This window comes from Caretta caretta, chromosome 5 (genome assembly GCF_965140235.1).
Source record: "Caretta caretta isolate rCarCar2 chromosome 5, rCarCar1.hap1, whole genome shotgun sequence".
In the NCBI taxonomy this organism is placed as follows: domain Eukaryota; kingdom Metazoa; phylum Chordata; order Testudines; family Cheloniidae; genus Caretta; species Caretta caretta.
In genome coordinates this window covers 33,917,082-33,933,449 of record NC_134210.1, presented here as the reverse complement: position 1 = coordinate 33,933,449, position 16,368 = coordinate 33,917,082, and the positions used below count along the sequence as shown (strand labels likewise).

The 16,368-nt window shown below is 44.0% G+C and overlaps 1 protein-coding gene and 1 long non-coding RNA gene across 3 annotated transcripts in view; one reads left to right on the top strand and one right to left on the bottom strand.

Annotated features, from left to right (window-relative positions):
• The window catches only part of LOC125637173 (uncharacterized), a 180,424-nt gene that overhangs the window by 61,070 nt on the left and 102,986 nt on the right, over positions 1-16,368 (top strand). The gene's annotated exons all lie outside the window — the stretch shown is intronic.
• The window catches only part of ITGA1 (integrin subunit alpha 1), a 151,716-nt gene that overhangs the window by 55,885 nt on the left and 79,463 nt on the right, over positions 1-16,368 (bottom strand). For both annotated transcript variants that reach the window (XM_075128464.1, XM_048851355.2), the window contains 4 exons: positions 13,091-13,256; positions 4,491-4,564; positions 2,681-2,825; positions 1,749-1,891 (listed from right to left, as the gene is read on the bottom strand). In XM_075128464.1, the coding sequence (XP_074984565.1) occupies positions 1,749-1,891; positions 2,681-2,825; positions 4,491-4,564; positions 13,091-13,256 (528 nt within the window). The remainder of the gene's footprint in view (positions 1-1,748; positions 1,892-2,680; positions 2,826-4,490; positions 4,565-13,090; positions 13,257-16,368) is intronic.

Genomic DNA, 16,368 nt, shown 5'->3' with positions numbered 1-16,368 from the left:
TTAGAACCAGTTGTTAAAAATTATTATGGCTCCCTGAGCTCCTGGCCGGGAAGGCTCCCCCAAACCCTCCCCTGCCTTCCCTCCCCCCCCCGCACAGAGCCTCAGCATGCCACGCTGCCGGCACCAGCACTCTGGACCGCTCCTGGGCAGCTCTGCAACTCCTTCCGCTTTGAGTGGCATGGTAAGAGGGTGGGGCTGCGAGCTCCAGCGGGCCAAGCGGCATCCATACACGCTGCCCTGAGCAGCATGGTAAGGGGGCTGGGCCGGGGCTGAGAGGAGGGGTTGGATAAGGGGCAGGGAGCGGTTGGAGGTGACAGAGGTTCTAGGGGAGTGGTCAGGGGACAGGGAATGGGGGAGGGAGGGTTGGGGAGGCGTAGGAGTTCCGGGGGTCTGTCAGGGTGGTGGTAGATGGGGTCTGGGCAATCAGAGGACAGGGAACGGGGCAAGTTGGATAAGGGGTGGGGTCCTGGCAGGCAGTTAGGGTGGGGGGTCTTGGGAGGGGGTGGCCAGGGGACAAGGAGATGGGGGGGTTAATGGGTTGTGGGTTCTGAGGGGGGCAGTCAGGGGCAGGAAGTGGGTGGGGGTCGGATAGGGGGCAGGGACAGGCTGTTTGGGGGGGGCACAGCCTTCCCTACCCAGCATCCGATACAATTTTGCAACCCCAATGTGGCCCTCGGACCAAAAAGTTTGCCCACCCCTTGTCTAGTTTATTATTTTATTAACAGGGGTCGCACTTGCCTCATTCATTATGTTGATATGCGTTTAATAAAGCAATAATTTGTTTCTATTGTAATAAACATGTAAAAATGTTTTTGTTTTTTTTTTTATTAAGTACGACTCCCAGTGACTCAATGCATTGCCACTTCTTATGGAGAAAGGTACAAAAAATACATACTGTGGCACTTCCCTTAAATCAGAACATTTTATAGGGAACTGGTTGTTAAGATTTTGGCAGCTCATCACTGCCTAGGGGTTACAGTGGACGAGAAGTTGGATATGAGTCAACAGTGTGTCCTTGTTGCCAAGAAGGCTAACGGCATTTTGGGCTGTATAAGTAGGAGAATTGCCAGCAGATCAAGGGACATGATCATTCCCCTCTATTCGGCATTGATGTGGCCTCATCTGGAGTACTGTGTCCAGTTTTGGGCCCCACACTACAAGAAGGGTGTGGAAAAATTGGAGAGAGTCCAGCAAGGGGCAACAAAAATGATTAGGGGGCTGGAGCACATGACTCATGAGGAGAGGCTGAGGGAACTGGGATTATTTAGTCTGCAGAAGAGAAGAATGATGGGGGATTTGATAGCTGCTTTCAACTACCTGAAAGGGGGTTCCAAAGAGGATGGATCTAGGCTGTTCTCAGTGGTACCAGATGACAGAACAAGGAGTAATGGTCTCAAGTTGCAGTGGAGAAGGTTTAGGTTGGATATTAGGAAAAACTTTTTCACTCGGAGGGTGGTGAAACACTGGAATGCATTACCTAGGGAGCTGGTGGAATCTCCTTCCTTAGAGGTTTTTAAGGTCAGGCTTGACAAAGCCCTGGCTGGGATGATTTAGTTGGGGATTGGTCCTGCTTTGAGCAGGGAGTTGAACTAGATGACCTCCTGAGGTCCCTTCCAACCCTGATATTGTATGATTCTATGAATTTCCCTAAGATGCTTTTCTGATCCATAGTTTTCATTCAAATTACATTGTGAACAGATTTGTTTACTATATTCCACCTACATTTTAACTGTAAAACACATGCTTACTTGTTCTCCATTTAACCGCTGTAGTATTTTTACATCTCCTCCTACTATTTTGTAAATGATAACTTGGCCTGTGTGATTATAGCGAGGTTGACCAGCAATGTATAGCACATCTCCGGGTGTCAATGCTGAATTTACAGTGTATCCTAGGAGAAGTAAAATAATTCAAGATGTAACATTTACAGACTGCATCAGCAATAATTGTTGTGATTCAAAACCTTAAGGCCCAATACTGCAAAACCACATACAAGTGTAACTTTGTTTCCATGAGGCCATGCTAGCAGATGTGTATAAGGGTGTGTCTATGTAACCCACAGACCTTCTGCGTGTGGTGTTCTGTCCCACCAAGACCACTTAGAGTTAAATGAGTTTGCTCTACAGCCTTAGCTAACAGCCAGTTAGCATTTAGCTCATGCAGTAGAGGCTCATGCACTAAGCTCCAGAGGTCCCTAGTTCAATCCCGACAACCAGGGTCTGTCAGTGTTACATCTACACTGCAGCTGAGAGCGAGCCTCATAGCCCAGGTAGAAGGACTTGTGCTACCTTGGATTCAACTCCCCTGGGTCTGAATTCAAGTGGTTAGCCACTCTGCTAGCATGTTAGCTTGAGCCAAACTAGCACGAGTCAATCTGCTCAGGCTGGGAAGCTTGCTTTCAGCTGCAGTCTAGAATGACCCAAAAGGTTTGGGTGTTTCGTGATCTACATTGACTGCAGAGTTATGGTCATATTGTGTCATCTAACTCGATTGGTCATACTCAGGTTCTAATATGATGAAATATTATAGTTTAGACATGCCTCTGGAGTCCAAATCTTCCTCACCACCTGGAAGCCAGGACTGTATTTTGTTAGGAATATCTTTTTGGAAGAGTTTTAGAGAGAACACACAAAATTCACAGGGGTTTCCGCAAAGATTTCCGCAGGATCATTTCTCTTACCTAGATAAGCTGCAAGAGGTTCATTTCTTTCTGAAGACTTGTCACGAAATGTATCATTTCTTGGCATTAAAACCATACTGTTTTTTTGCATGACTACTGTCCCATTCCAGTCATATGCTCCAACTGCTCCAAGCATGATCCAGTCCTTACATTCAGAAAAAAAAAAAAAACCCATTGTTCTTTACAAGAACCATAATCATCATCTCTAGATTTTCTTTGATATTCTTTGATTTTTGTTTCACATATACTTGCAATATTTAGCCTTGCATTTCATACATTAGTATGTTCCTCACAATCATAAAGTGAAGTCACTTTTCATCCCATTTTTATTAACAAGTTTGGGCCAAAGGAGTAAAGGCAAAGTGGAATATGTCTTATTCCACTGGAGTATGCAGAGCCAGATAGCATAAGCAAGACAGCAAAAGTAGCCAGGGCAAGGCCAACTAGGAAATGCACTCATTTAATGCCATTCTTGGGTAGCCTCTTAGTACAGTGCTTCTACTGATCTCCAGATGGATTTTAAACCCCTTGGGATGGGTCTGCTGATCTTTTGTGCCTGTAGGAGTCAGTCTGGCCTTCCAGAAAAAGTAAAGGTGTCCCATTTCCAGTCTGCTGAAATATCAACAAATCCATTCAACGAGGTTCTGATCTTGGCAGTTTGTCCCTTTGGCTACTGCAACCATATACAATACCAAATGGATCTTAAGCCTTCCTCTGGCTGGTAGTCTGGATAATATCTGTGTGTAAGGGCTAATAATCTCTCTGAATCATAATTACCATGTTATATTTTATATCCCTCCATGTAAAAGTGGAGAGATTGTATTTCTGAAACAGTATTTGTGCAAGGTCAAATGAAACAAAGTCTGTTGCTCAGGTTTTCATCAATGCTAAACTCTAACTGCATTCAAACCTGTGGGGCAGGCCTTTTCACATGGGCCAGTTCATCTCCGATGAACTGCCCAGTTCATTCCCTCTCTCTTTGTGTTGTTTTCCTTTGCCTCTATTTTTTTTCTTAGGGTGGAGGTCTTTCCATCCTTTGGGCCTAGTATTTAATTAACATATTAATTTTGTACATTGTCTAGATCATCACAATGGGCACATTATTATTTTCTAAAATAAATAAAGAGTTAATGATTTCTGGTTACTACAGTTTTCAGCTTGCGGGGGGAGAGATAGTTCAGTGGTTTGAGCATTGGCCTGCTAAACCCAGGGTTGTGAGCTCAATCCTGAGGGGGCCATTTAGGGTTCTGGGGCAGAAATTGGGGATAGGTCCTGCTTTGAGCAGGCGATTGGACTAGATGACCTCCTGAGGTCCCTTCCAACCCTGATATTCTGTGATTCAGTACCCTGCACTGATGTTCCATTAATATTTACCACTTAGAATTTATGTATTTGAAATAGTCAATGTATTAAAAAATGCTATACCTCTAGTAATACAGAACTTATACATTTCAGTATTTTATAGTTAAAACTGTCATTTAATAATATGAAATCTTTCCAAGAGATGGCATAAAAACCTCTTACTTTTAAAATACCATAACAACAATTTGCATTTATAGAAAATCATTTGCTGATGCCACAGTGCTATGTGAGCATTAATTAATTTAGATTCACAAAACTTATTCTTATAAATATTTTTCTATTCATTTTACAAATGACTGAGTTATTGAGAGCTTCAAAATGTGATACAGCAAACCAGTAACAAAATTGTGGACAGAATTCAGGAATCCTAATTCCAGATCCATGCATTAACCAATAAACAGCTGCTTCCCTTCTAAAAACAATTTCTACATCTAAACAGTCAATTTACCTGGGAATAATGAGCACTGAAGCCAGCTTGAGACATTTCCATTTCAAACGAGGCTGCCAGCTGGTCTGTTGTAGCTATCAAACAGGACATTTGAAATTTTAAACATGTTATGGGTTTCAGTATAAAATAATGAAAACTCTGACCTGAGTTGATGGTGAGATGATGTAATTAACTAGACTGTTCACTAAACACAGTTTACTGTGCATCATTATTTAATGAACATTACAGACTTAATGGCCTGGGTAATTAGTGTTACTGTTAAGAACAAGAAGCTGTTTCCACTCTACTGCATTATATCCATTCTAACTTATTGTATTATCATTTGTTTTAAAATAATGTTTGGACTGACCTCAGCCCAATGGTAAATATGTCTGGTATGTCTGATCAAAACTGATCCAGCCATTTTTCACTTGAGCTAAGTAACCAGTAAAACCCCTATTTGTGCAACCTTTGTTTTGCTCTCAAATACTCAAAAATGGTAGGCAGCTTTAATGAAAATGTAGCAAAGTTGCCACCTCAGTGCACCCCTCAGTGGCCAGATATAGTAATGCAGAAACACTGCCTCATTTTCCCCAGTGTCTACTCTGGCCAGACCATTTTAGCTAACACCTTCCAGGGCCTCTGAGCCTGTTACCAAAATCCTAAAAAATATGAAAAGTAGGGCTGTCAAGAGATTAAAAAAATTAATCGTGATTAATGGCACAATTAAAAACATTAAGCATGATTGATCCTGCGATTAAACGACTAATAATTCACCTCATACAAGTACTGTAGTGCAATCTCTTTATCATGAAAGTTGAACTTACAAATGGAGAATTATGTACAAAAAATAACTGCATTCAAAAATAAAATAATATAAAACTTTAGAGCCTAGTGGCTTTAGAGCCACTCAGTCCTATTTCTTGTACAGCCAGTTACTCAGACAAACAAGTTTGTTTACATTTGCAGGGGATAATGCTGCCTGCTTCTTGTTTACAATGTCATCTGAAAGTGAGAACAGGTGTTGGTATAGCACTGTTATAGCCAGCGGCACAATATATTTACATGCCAGATATGTTAAAGATTCATATGTCCCTTCATGCTTCAACCACCATTCCAGAGGACATGCGTCCATGCTGATGACGGGTGCTGCTAGATAACAATCCAAAGCAGAGCGGACCGACACATGTTCATTTTCAACATCTGTGTCAGATAACACCAGCAGAAGGTTGATTTTCCTTTTTGGTGGTTCGGGTTCTGTGGTTTCCCCATCAGAGCATTGCGCTTTTAAAACTTCTGAAAACATGCTTCGCGCTTCATCCCTCTCAGATTTTGGAAGGCACTTCAGATTCTTAAACCTTGGGTTGAGTGTCGTAGCTATCTTTTTAGAAATCTCACATTGGTACCTTTTTTGCATTTTGTCAAATCTGCTGTGAAAGTGTTCTTAAAATGAATAACATGCTGGGTCATCATCTGAGACTGCTATAACATGAAATATATGGCAGAATGTGGATAAAACAGCAGGAAACATACAATTCTACCCAAAGGAATTCAGTCATAAATGTAATTAATGCATTTTTTTTTAACGAGCATCGTCAGCATGTAAGCATGTCCTCTGGAATGGTGGCCGAAACATGAAGAGATGTATGAATGTTGAGCATACCTGGCATGTAACTACCTTGCAATGCCTGCTATGAAAGTGCCATGCAAATGCCTGTTCTCACTTTCAGGTGATACTGTAAATAAGAAGCAGGCAGCATTATCTCTCATAAATGTAAACAAACTTATTTCTCGTAGCGATTAGCTGAACAAGAAGTAGGACTTTGTGGACTTGGAGGCTCTAAAGTTTTACAATTATTGATGACATCTTCATCATCTGGACCCATGGAAAAGAAGCCCTTGAGGAATTCCACCATGATTTCAACAATTTCCATCCCACCACCAACCTCAGCCTGGTCCAGTCCACACAAGAGATCCACTTCCTGGACACTACAGTGCTAATAAACAATGGCCACATAAACACCACCCTATACCGGAAACCTACTGACCGCTATTCCTACCTGCATGCCTCCAGCTTTCACCCTGACCACACCACACGATCCATCGTCTACAGCCAAGCTCTGCGATACAACCGCATTTGCTCCAACCCCTCAGACAGAGACAAACACCTACAAGATCTCTGTCAAGCTTTCTTACAACTACAATACCCACCTGCAGAAGTAAAGAAACAGATCGATAGAGCCAGAAGAGTTCCCAGAAGTTACCTACTACAGGACAGGCCTAACAAAGAAAATAACAGAACGCCACTAGCGGTCACCTTCAGCCCCCAACTAAAACCCCTCCAACGCATTATTAAGGATCTACAACCTATCCTAAAGGATGACCCAACACTCTCACAAGTCTTGGGAGACAGGCCAGTCCTTGCCTACAGACAGCCCTGCAACCTGAAGAAAATACTCACCAACAACCACATACCACACAACAGAACCACTAACCCAGGAACTTATCCTTGCAACAAAGCCCGTTGCCAATTGTGCCCACATATCTATTCAGGGGACACCATCACAGGGCCTAATAACATCAGCCACACTATCAGAGGCTCGTTCACCTGCACATCCACCAATGTGATATATGCCATCTTGTGCCAGCAATGCCCCTCTGCCATTTACATTGGTCAAACTGGACAGTCTCTACGTAAAAGAATAAATGGACACAAATCAGATGTCAAGAATTATAACATTCATAAACCAGTCGGAGAACACTTCAATCTCTCTGGTCACGCAATCACAGACATGAAGGTCGCTATCTTAAAACAAAAAAACTTCAAATCCAGACTCCAGCGAGAAACTGCTGAATTGGAATTCATTTGCAAATTGGATACTATTAATTTAGGCTTAAATAGAGACTGGGAGTGGCTAAGTCATTATGCAAGGTAGCCTGTTTCCTCTTGTTTTTTCCTACCCCCCCCCCCAGATGTTCTGGTTTAACTTGGATGTAAACTTGGAGAGTGGTCAGTTTAGATGAGCTATTACCAGCAGGAGAGTGAGTTTGTGTGTGTATGGGGGTGGGGGGGATGTGAGAAAACCTGGATTTATGCAGGAAATAGCCCGACTTGATTATGTAAAGAGTTGTCACTTTGGATGGGCTAGCACCAGCAGGAGAGTGAATTTGTGTGGGGGGGTGGAGGGTGAGAAAACCTGGATTTGTGCTGGAAATGGCCCACCTGATGATCACTTTAGATAAGCTATTACCAGCAGGACAGTGGGGTGGGAGGAGGTATTGTTTCATGATCTCTGTGTGTATATAAAGTCTGCTGCAGTTTCCACGGTATACATCTGATGAAGTGAGCTGTAGCTCACGAAAGCTCATGCTCAAATAAATTGGTTAGTCTCTAAGGTGCTACAAGTACTCCTTTTCTTTTTGTTTTTGAGTGCAGTTATGTCACAAAATAATCTACATTTGTAAGTTGCACTTTCACGATATAGATATTGCATTATAGTACTTTCATGAGGTGAATTGAAAAATACTATTTCTTTTGTTTATCATTTTTACAGTGCAAATATTTGTAATAAAAATAATAATATAAAGTGAGCACTGTACACTTGCATTCCATGTTGCAATAGAAATCAATATATTTGAAAATATAGAAAAACATCCAAAACTATTTAATACTTTTCAATTGGCATTCTATTTAACAGTGTGATTAAAACTGCGATTAATCTCAATTAATTTTTTGAGTTAATCGCATGCATTAACTGCGATTAATCGACAGCCCTAATGAAAAGCAACCAGTCCTTCAGCCCAGCCAGGCTCAGTAACCCACCTATTCCTCAGTTTCTACCATTTTCACCACACCTTTCTGCAGGTTCCTGTGTCTCAAACACCACCACTGTCTAGGGGTTAGTACGCTCCTCCCCTTGCTAGCAGTTCAGATAGGCTGCAGCTCATCAGGGTTCCTGTCTCCAGGCAGGCTCCTTGCCTTCCACAGGACAGTCTGTCAGTACCACTTTCCCCATCAGCCTCTAATTGTTGGGCTTCCCCCTTTTAAACTCTCCTTTTAAGCTTAACGGCCAAATAAGATGTGATAGGGTATGGCTAGTTAAGCCTCAGATTGCCAATTAACCCCTTCCAACCAGGGACAGTGTTTATATGCCCTGTCAGAAAGGAATAATTAATGTTAGAGCCATGTGAACCTTGCACACCAAAACCCCCACTAAAAGATTCACTGAGCTTCAGGCAAGACTTGGCTGACCTGGCTTCAGACAAGGGCTGGGAACCTTATTCTTTTCCAACAAGCTACAAGAACACCCCACTCTTTCTTTTAGATGGCTTTGGATAAGGAGCTAATCTGGTGGCCTGGTATGGTACAGCATCTTTTCAAAAGATTCAGGAGGCAGCCAACTGGCCTCACCTTAATTTTCGGGGGACTGCTGTCAATCTAGCTCCTGTTACCTGGAGTGTTAGGGGACTGGCAAAGTAGTCTTCCTCACTCTGAGAAGCACAGCAAATATCTTCAGTGGAATAAATAGTCTGTCTGGTCCCACTTTCATCAATGGCAGGATTAGAAAGGCTCCCTGGCCCAATGCTACATTCAGCTCATATCTTTACTTCATTCCATGGGTTGATAAATCCCAGAGAACAACCCATGGTAACAGAGGAAAAGGGGTTGTAAAACATACTTTGAGGTTTGCTTGGCAAGAACCTTCTGTTTGCCTGTAGTCTGAGAACCTTAACTCCAGGCAAACCTCAAAGAATGTGAAACAAACCCCTTTGTAAGAAACCATTGCCTCATGCATATTTAGTCACCAAAGGCATCAGAGGAAGTTCAGCCTGTGAAGTTCAGTACATAAAACCCAGGTGTCCATCACTTGAGCAAAAGGAGTAATTTTTTTTGTCAACAATAAACTATTAATTGTTGTGGTCAGCCACTAGAGGGAGACATGATCATGGCCACTCAGGCAATGTATTATACGTGCAGACACAGCTCCATAGATGCACAAGACCTAATTATTGTACTTAGTCTGAGAAAAATAGGTAATGTTTAAAAGCAGAAAATTCTAACGTTACATATTGGCTGATATTTAATAATTACCATGGGCAGCCTTAAACTCCCCATGCCAGCCTCTCTGAAGCCAGTTGTGTAAAGTGGGATCCTCCTGTTATACTGTAGATGACAATATTACAGTTACCGCTGTGAATACAGATTAGAGAATGGTGCCCACTCTAATTTTCCATTTTTTTTTAAACTGCGAAACATTCTAAAGATGTCTTGTGCAAAAAACACTTCTGCCAACCTAAAGTTTGGGTAAAACAGAAAACCACAGCCCATGCCATGAGATTTAGAGTCATATGAAAAAGATTATGTACAAAAATTCATTTTCTGGCACAGAATTGAATTGTGCAGTGTTACTTGGCTTTGGTTTTTGCACTCTCTCTCTGTTTTTTTCCTTTGTAGGTTTTTTTAAACAAACAACACCCCGCCCCCCAGGAAATAAAATGTAAGATTTATGTTAATATGATGCTGGTTAGACTTAGAATTGAAACACATTAAAATCAGGCACTTCAACATGAAGTTTCATGCTGTGCTGCAGAAGATAACTCAACCATCTTGAGCACAGTTAGCAAACACTTTCTAGCCAGCACCAAAACCATGAAGCTGTGTTTGACACAGGGAAGCTTCCCAAGGGCAAGGACAAAGTGAATCCTTCCCCTCCCCTAGAAATATTGTGTCCATGGTTGATACTGCAGCTCTGAGACTGGAATAACTCCAGCTGTGTCTTCGGCTCTGTGTGAGGCAATGACTACAGAATCCACAATCCACCTTGCCTAGCCCCAACACAGATTACATTGCACATTGGTACACAGCGGTTCCCACAGAGCTGGGCTCCTTAGTGCACATTCTGCTGCCTCTGAGCAGCTGGACAGCACTGCTTCTGCTGAGTCTGGGGAACTCCCACACCAAGGAAGAGGGGGCAGGATTTTATACTTCCTCCAACCCCACAAGTGGCTCAGTCAATGTTACTGTAGAACCTTGGTCCATACCTTCAGCACCGAGTCCAGCTTCCCTAAAGGGGCAGACAAAGACTTCCCTGGTGCAGATGGCAGAGCATAGCCAGCTCCACTCCACCCATCTCTCAGGGAGGAAAATGCAGCACAACCAGTGCTCTGTCTTACCCTTAGGGGGTGTGGTGAAGTCCTAATGGGACTTTGGCAGCTGATGTAACTCAGAACAGGCCTTGGGTTTCAGCCCCTGACCAGCCCAGAATCAGTGGGTTGGAAAGGATTTTCAGAGCCACCTTCCTTCCCATCTCTCTAGCTGCACAAAACATAAGCCCAGCTCAGCTGAGGATTGATTCAATTTTTCAATTCCTGACTTCTCTATGTTTACATTATTAACCTTAATTTTGCCTGAACATCATTTTTGCATACAAGAGAAAGTTTATTTTTCCTGTGTCAAACAGGAGCTTATTTAAAAAAGTCCTTTTGTATGAATTTGAAAACATTTAGTACCTTGATCAAATGTACTTGAAATTAGAAAATTGCTGGAGAAAAGGCTACATTTTTTTTGAGGTATGTAACAACATATGGTATTTTTCTTTGTTTAGCTAAACCTTTGTCTTTTGAAGGCCACTATTTCACCTTCCTCAAATAAACGAAGTTCAAAAGTGAGAAAATTAGAAGTCTTCAAAAGCCAAGAAAGAAAAACAAGAAAATATAACACTTAATCGAAAGAAGCTGTCTAATATTTTTAAACAATCCAGTTAAAAATATTGGTACTTTATCCAGATAAATGCTTTAATAATAACAAGCTGTCTAAATGTGTCTAAATAGTGGAATTCTAATTTAAATGTTTTTATAAATTATTTCTTATATTTATATTATTTCTTGACATTCAAGTTAACAGTATCTTTTGGTCTAGCCATAAACAATCCCATTCCAATTATTTGGAAAGTTGAGATATTGAAATGTGAAGTATATGCAGATGTCTTCCCTGCATGGCAATGTAATCCTTTTGAAAAGTGGCTATAATTTAAGATGAAGAAACAACTTGGTGTTCTGTTACTAGCCACACACTTGAAACACAATATTGACTCATTGGAATAGAGGATGTGGGCTGATTTGGATGGCGGATGTGGCAGCCATTAATACACAAAGGATCTTCTCTATTAAAAATTTGGACTCCATGAACATTTCCAAAAGGAAAGAATAGTTTGGTGCAGCTCTACCTCCTTGGCCAACTATCTTGTGTGGCAAAGTAATGTTATAATTAAGGCTACCTTTTAGTCACGTATTTTTAGTAAAAGTCATGGACAGGTCACGGGCAGTAAACAAAAATTCTCAACCTGTGACCTGTCCTTGACTTGTACTATATACCCTTGACTAAACCTTGGGGGGGGGGAGGTGGCCTGGGGGGCATCTCAGGGGCACTGTGGGTGATGGGGGAGGGTGGCCCGTGACCCCTGCTGGTACTGGCGGGGGGGCAGGGGGAGGGACGGCATGGTCTGGAACCCCCACTGGTGCTGTGGGGAGCAGTTGTTGGGGCTGACAGGCTCCCTGCCTGGCTCTGCACCTCCCCGGAAGTGGCGACACCACCCTCCCTCAGCTCCTAGGTGGAGGTGTGGCCAAGCAGCTCTGCGCACTGCCTCTGCCCCGAGCACTGGCTCCGCAGCTCCCATTGGCCGGGAACCATGGCCAATGGGAGCTGTGGGTGCAGTGCCTACAGGTGAAGGCAGTGTGGAGAGCTGCCTGGCCATGCCTCCGCCTAGGAGCTGAGGAATGTCGCTGCTTCCGGGGAGCCTCCCCAAGGTAAGCGCCACCCAGAGCCCTCACCCCCTCCCACGGCCCAACCCCCAGCCCTGAGCCCCCTCCCACACCCAAACTCCTGCTGCTGCTGTGGGGGGTGGGGCATGGCCCAAGACTGCCCCAGCAGTGGCTGGTGCGGCTGGCCCTGGAGCAGCCTGAGCAACACCGGCTGCTGCAGAAGTACCAGAGCTCCCGGAAAGTCATGAAATCTGTGACTTCCATGACCTCCATGACAAACTCACAGCCTTAGTTATAATCAATAACTAACCAACATTTAGGAAGTAGTCACATACTACTGTGGGGAGGGGCACTGCAGAAAAATGTAGGATAGACAGACATGGTGAAATTTTTCACCCTTTAAATCAAAATGCACTCCTTTCCCAATAGTTTCCAAAAATCACCTTGTCTCAGCAAACACCAATGAAATGTAAAATGAGACCAGGAGAAATTTAGAGATCCATTGTGTCTTGTATTATCTTTAACACTTCAAACTCCAGGTAAAGTTTCAAATAAATAAATAAATATAGGAGGAAGAGATTTGGTACTGTTGGTGTGTTACCACGATGGTGCCTAATAGAGTGACCTTCTTTACTTTTTCCAGCCTACTGTCTCCATCTACTCAGCCTCGGAGCATAACATTTCACATCATCTACCCTCTCTGATATGTATTGCAAGACAGCTGTATGACCAGCATGTTAAAAAATGAACATATAATGTATTGTTCTTTACACAGTACAGTACATCCCCAAGAGTAGGTGATCCATTATTTACTTCAGTCATAATGCAAGGATACATTAAAATTTAAAGAAATTTCATACCTTCTAGGGCAAATATTCTCTCTCCAAGTGCTTCAACAATAGTAAGAAGAGCTAATTCATCTGAGACATTGAAGAAATGCTTTTCAGTAGGTTCACTTGCAATTGATTTTATTTCCTCCACAAATTTCTCTGTACTTAAATTTCCTCTGTTGTAGCTACCAAGAATCTAAGGCAATAAAAAAATGTCTAGAATATATTTTACAAATTATATTTTAAAGACACATTTTAGGCAGATTGTCAGTGCATACTGGGAAATATTACCTTAGCTTAATTCAATCCACTTAACATTAGCCCTATAGTGTCAGAAAAACACTTTTGGTAATATGAGATCATGAATATTAACTTTAAAGTTTGTCTAGAAGTTGACGCAAACTCTCGTGTTCCCTTCAAAAAACCAGATTCTCACAAACATCAAATTTAAGGGAAATATATATATATATCCATAAACCTCCATTGAAGTGTGAATTTAGAGTGGGGCGTTCAAAAAAGCTCAACATGGCACTAACTCTGTTCCCACTGATATCTTCAAGGAGTACACAGTTATGTAGGGTGACGAAACATCCCGTTTTTAAAGGGACAATCCCGTATTTAAGACCTACTGCAGGTGTCCTGACTTTTTCTTGAAAACTGGCAAATTGTCCCATATTTTATGTCTCTCCCCCTCCCCCCCATATCAGCACTGGCGGGTCCTGCTGCTGGCCAGATCCCTTCTCGCGAGCCGCCCGCCCACCAGTGGTGATTGAGGGGGTGGTCCAGTAGCTGACGATGGGGGCGGGCGTGTGCAAGGCTGGTGGAGGGACGCAGATGCAGTGTGCAGAGCTGGCCGCTCCCTCTGCTGGTCCATCAGCACAGCACCTGCTGCATGCCAGCTCTCAGCCAGCAAGGCCCCACCCCCCGTCCTGGTTCCAGACAGCAGTGGCTGTGCATTGAGAGCTGCGGTGGCTGGTGAATGTAGGCAGATGCCACATGGCAGCGGGTTACATGATGCCTCTGCTGCCCACCCATCGGCCCTTTACGTGCCCCACCTCTCACTGTCCTCTCCCTGCTTCGCCCCATCATCTCCCCCAGCCTTGCTGCTCCTCCATATCCTCCCCGGAGGGACACATCCCGCTCCCAGCTGTGCAGAGAACCAGCCCCTGGTCGGACTGTTCAGCTCACCAACAGCCTGGCCAGCAGGCTCCTTCCTTCCCCCACTGCCTCTGGCTGGGCCAGCACCTTGGAAAAGCCCAAGACCCTCTGGCCTGTGGTGCTGGCTAGGAGGAGCCAAGCCCTGCATGTGCCAAAGCCCCGCCTAGTGCTGGCATAGGGAAGCTTCTCTTCCCCTCAGCTAAGTTCTGGAGTGGTGGTGAGGGAAGTGATTTCCAGCCTGTTTGTGCCCCGACCCTGCAGGCTTCACAGCAGCACCCCCAGGCAGGGGGCTTAGCACCCTCTTCATCCACCCTCCCCCCACCCTGGATCCTGTCCTGTCCACAGGGAGCATGGGGTTTCTCCATCCCCTAGGCACCCTCCCATGCTGAGCTGGGTTTACTGAAGCCCCTGCAGTCTCAGGGCCTTGGCGCACAATGCATCCTTAGGGCTTAATCCCTTCCTGCCCGTGCTGTAGCCAGGGGACCAGAGGCAGCTGGGTTATATCGGTGGCCAGCAGCAGCCTGGAGGTGTTAGCTGCCTTTCGACACTGTGCGGGCAGGACGGGAAAAGTTGCTTCCAGCCACAGGGGAGTGTGTGTGGAGGGGACAGATAAGCTCTGCAAAGACAGGGACCAGGTCATCCCTTCCCCCACTCCTCCTCCCCTGTGGCTGGAAGCAGCTCCCATCCCTTCCCTCCTGCACAGTGCTGAAAAGCTGCTGCTGGCCACATTGTGGTGTGAACCATGGAAGAAATCTGGGGATGGGGGGCATGCGACCTTGAGCTTCTCCCCCTCCTCCACGTGTTGCCTTGGGAAGACATGGCACCAGGTGCCAGGAGAGGCAGGCCTGTCCTGGGGCCCCAGCCAGTCATGAAGGGCAGAGAGCGCCAGGCAGGGAGGGTCAGGTCGGTCGGTCACCCGCCCCGTGTCAGAGAGTTGTATGGGAGTGTGCGTGTGTCACCTTTCCCCGTGTGAACCCTAAAGCCTTAAAGATAAGAAGGTATATAAAAAGAATCCAACTACGCAGTATTGCTTTTTAACAGGGCCTCAGTCAACTTGATGTTAATTTGAACGTTTATGCTGCTTAGTTCCGACTGATTTCTATTGAACTCACTTGAATATGAGTAATTTTACCAGGTGTCCCACATTCAGCGTAGGGAAATAAGGTCACCCTACAGTTACGCCAAGGCCTAGCTTTTCTGAAAATACCAACCATATCCACCACAACAATCACGTGTTATAACTGCTGTTACCCTCATCCTTCCCTATATCCTACAACATTTCTAAATCACCCATTGAGTTACATCGTAATTCAGGCCACAACCCTACATGGGATGCACAATTTTAGTGAGGTCCTGTACAGGTGCAAGGGTCCACGAGCTCATATCACATTGCGGTATCAGGGCCATAGATTGTATGCCCTTTGGGGGCAGGAATACTCTCTTTTATTTAAGTGCCATGAAAATTTATTTCATTATAAAAATAAACAACAATAATGGGCACTTCTTTGCAGTGCTAATGACTAGACTCTAGAGAATGGTACTGGAAATCAGGACAGCTATGTTCTGTTCCCTGCTCTGTTGCCAACTTTGTGAGGTCTTTGTCAATTATGTAACCTCTGCATACCTCAGTTTACTGAACTGCAAAATGGGAACTTCCTTAATTCACGGGGATGTTGTGAAGGTTAATTAACTGAGCTTTCTAAAGCACTCTTAGATTCTTGGATACAATTTGCCCTGTGGATTACAGTATTATTTACTATTAGCGATGGGCCAGAAACTTACCTCCAGATCCTAATTCCTCTGGCCTTTGTGGAAGTACAGATCCAGATAGAGACCTGAATTTTGCTACAGCCCATTAATAACTATGACATTTCAGCTCCACATGGGATTTTTAATTTGGTGAACTCTTGCTTAATGAAGGAAACCATCACCAAAGCCTCATGTGTTACCACCTGCCACTATTAAAATACTGGCAGCCTAAAACCAAATATTGTTTCCTCCTTTAAAACCTGTGATTTGTGCCATTTAGTTACACTGATGTTTAATATTTAAACAATTAGTAGTGAGCTGCTTGGCCTTGTAGGAACAGTACTTCCTGATAGTATTGTTCATGACTGGGGGTAGCAGGGAAATAGATTCTTGGATCTGGC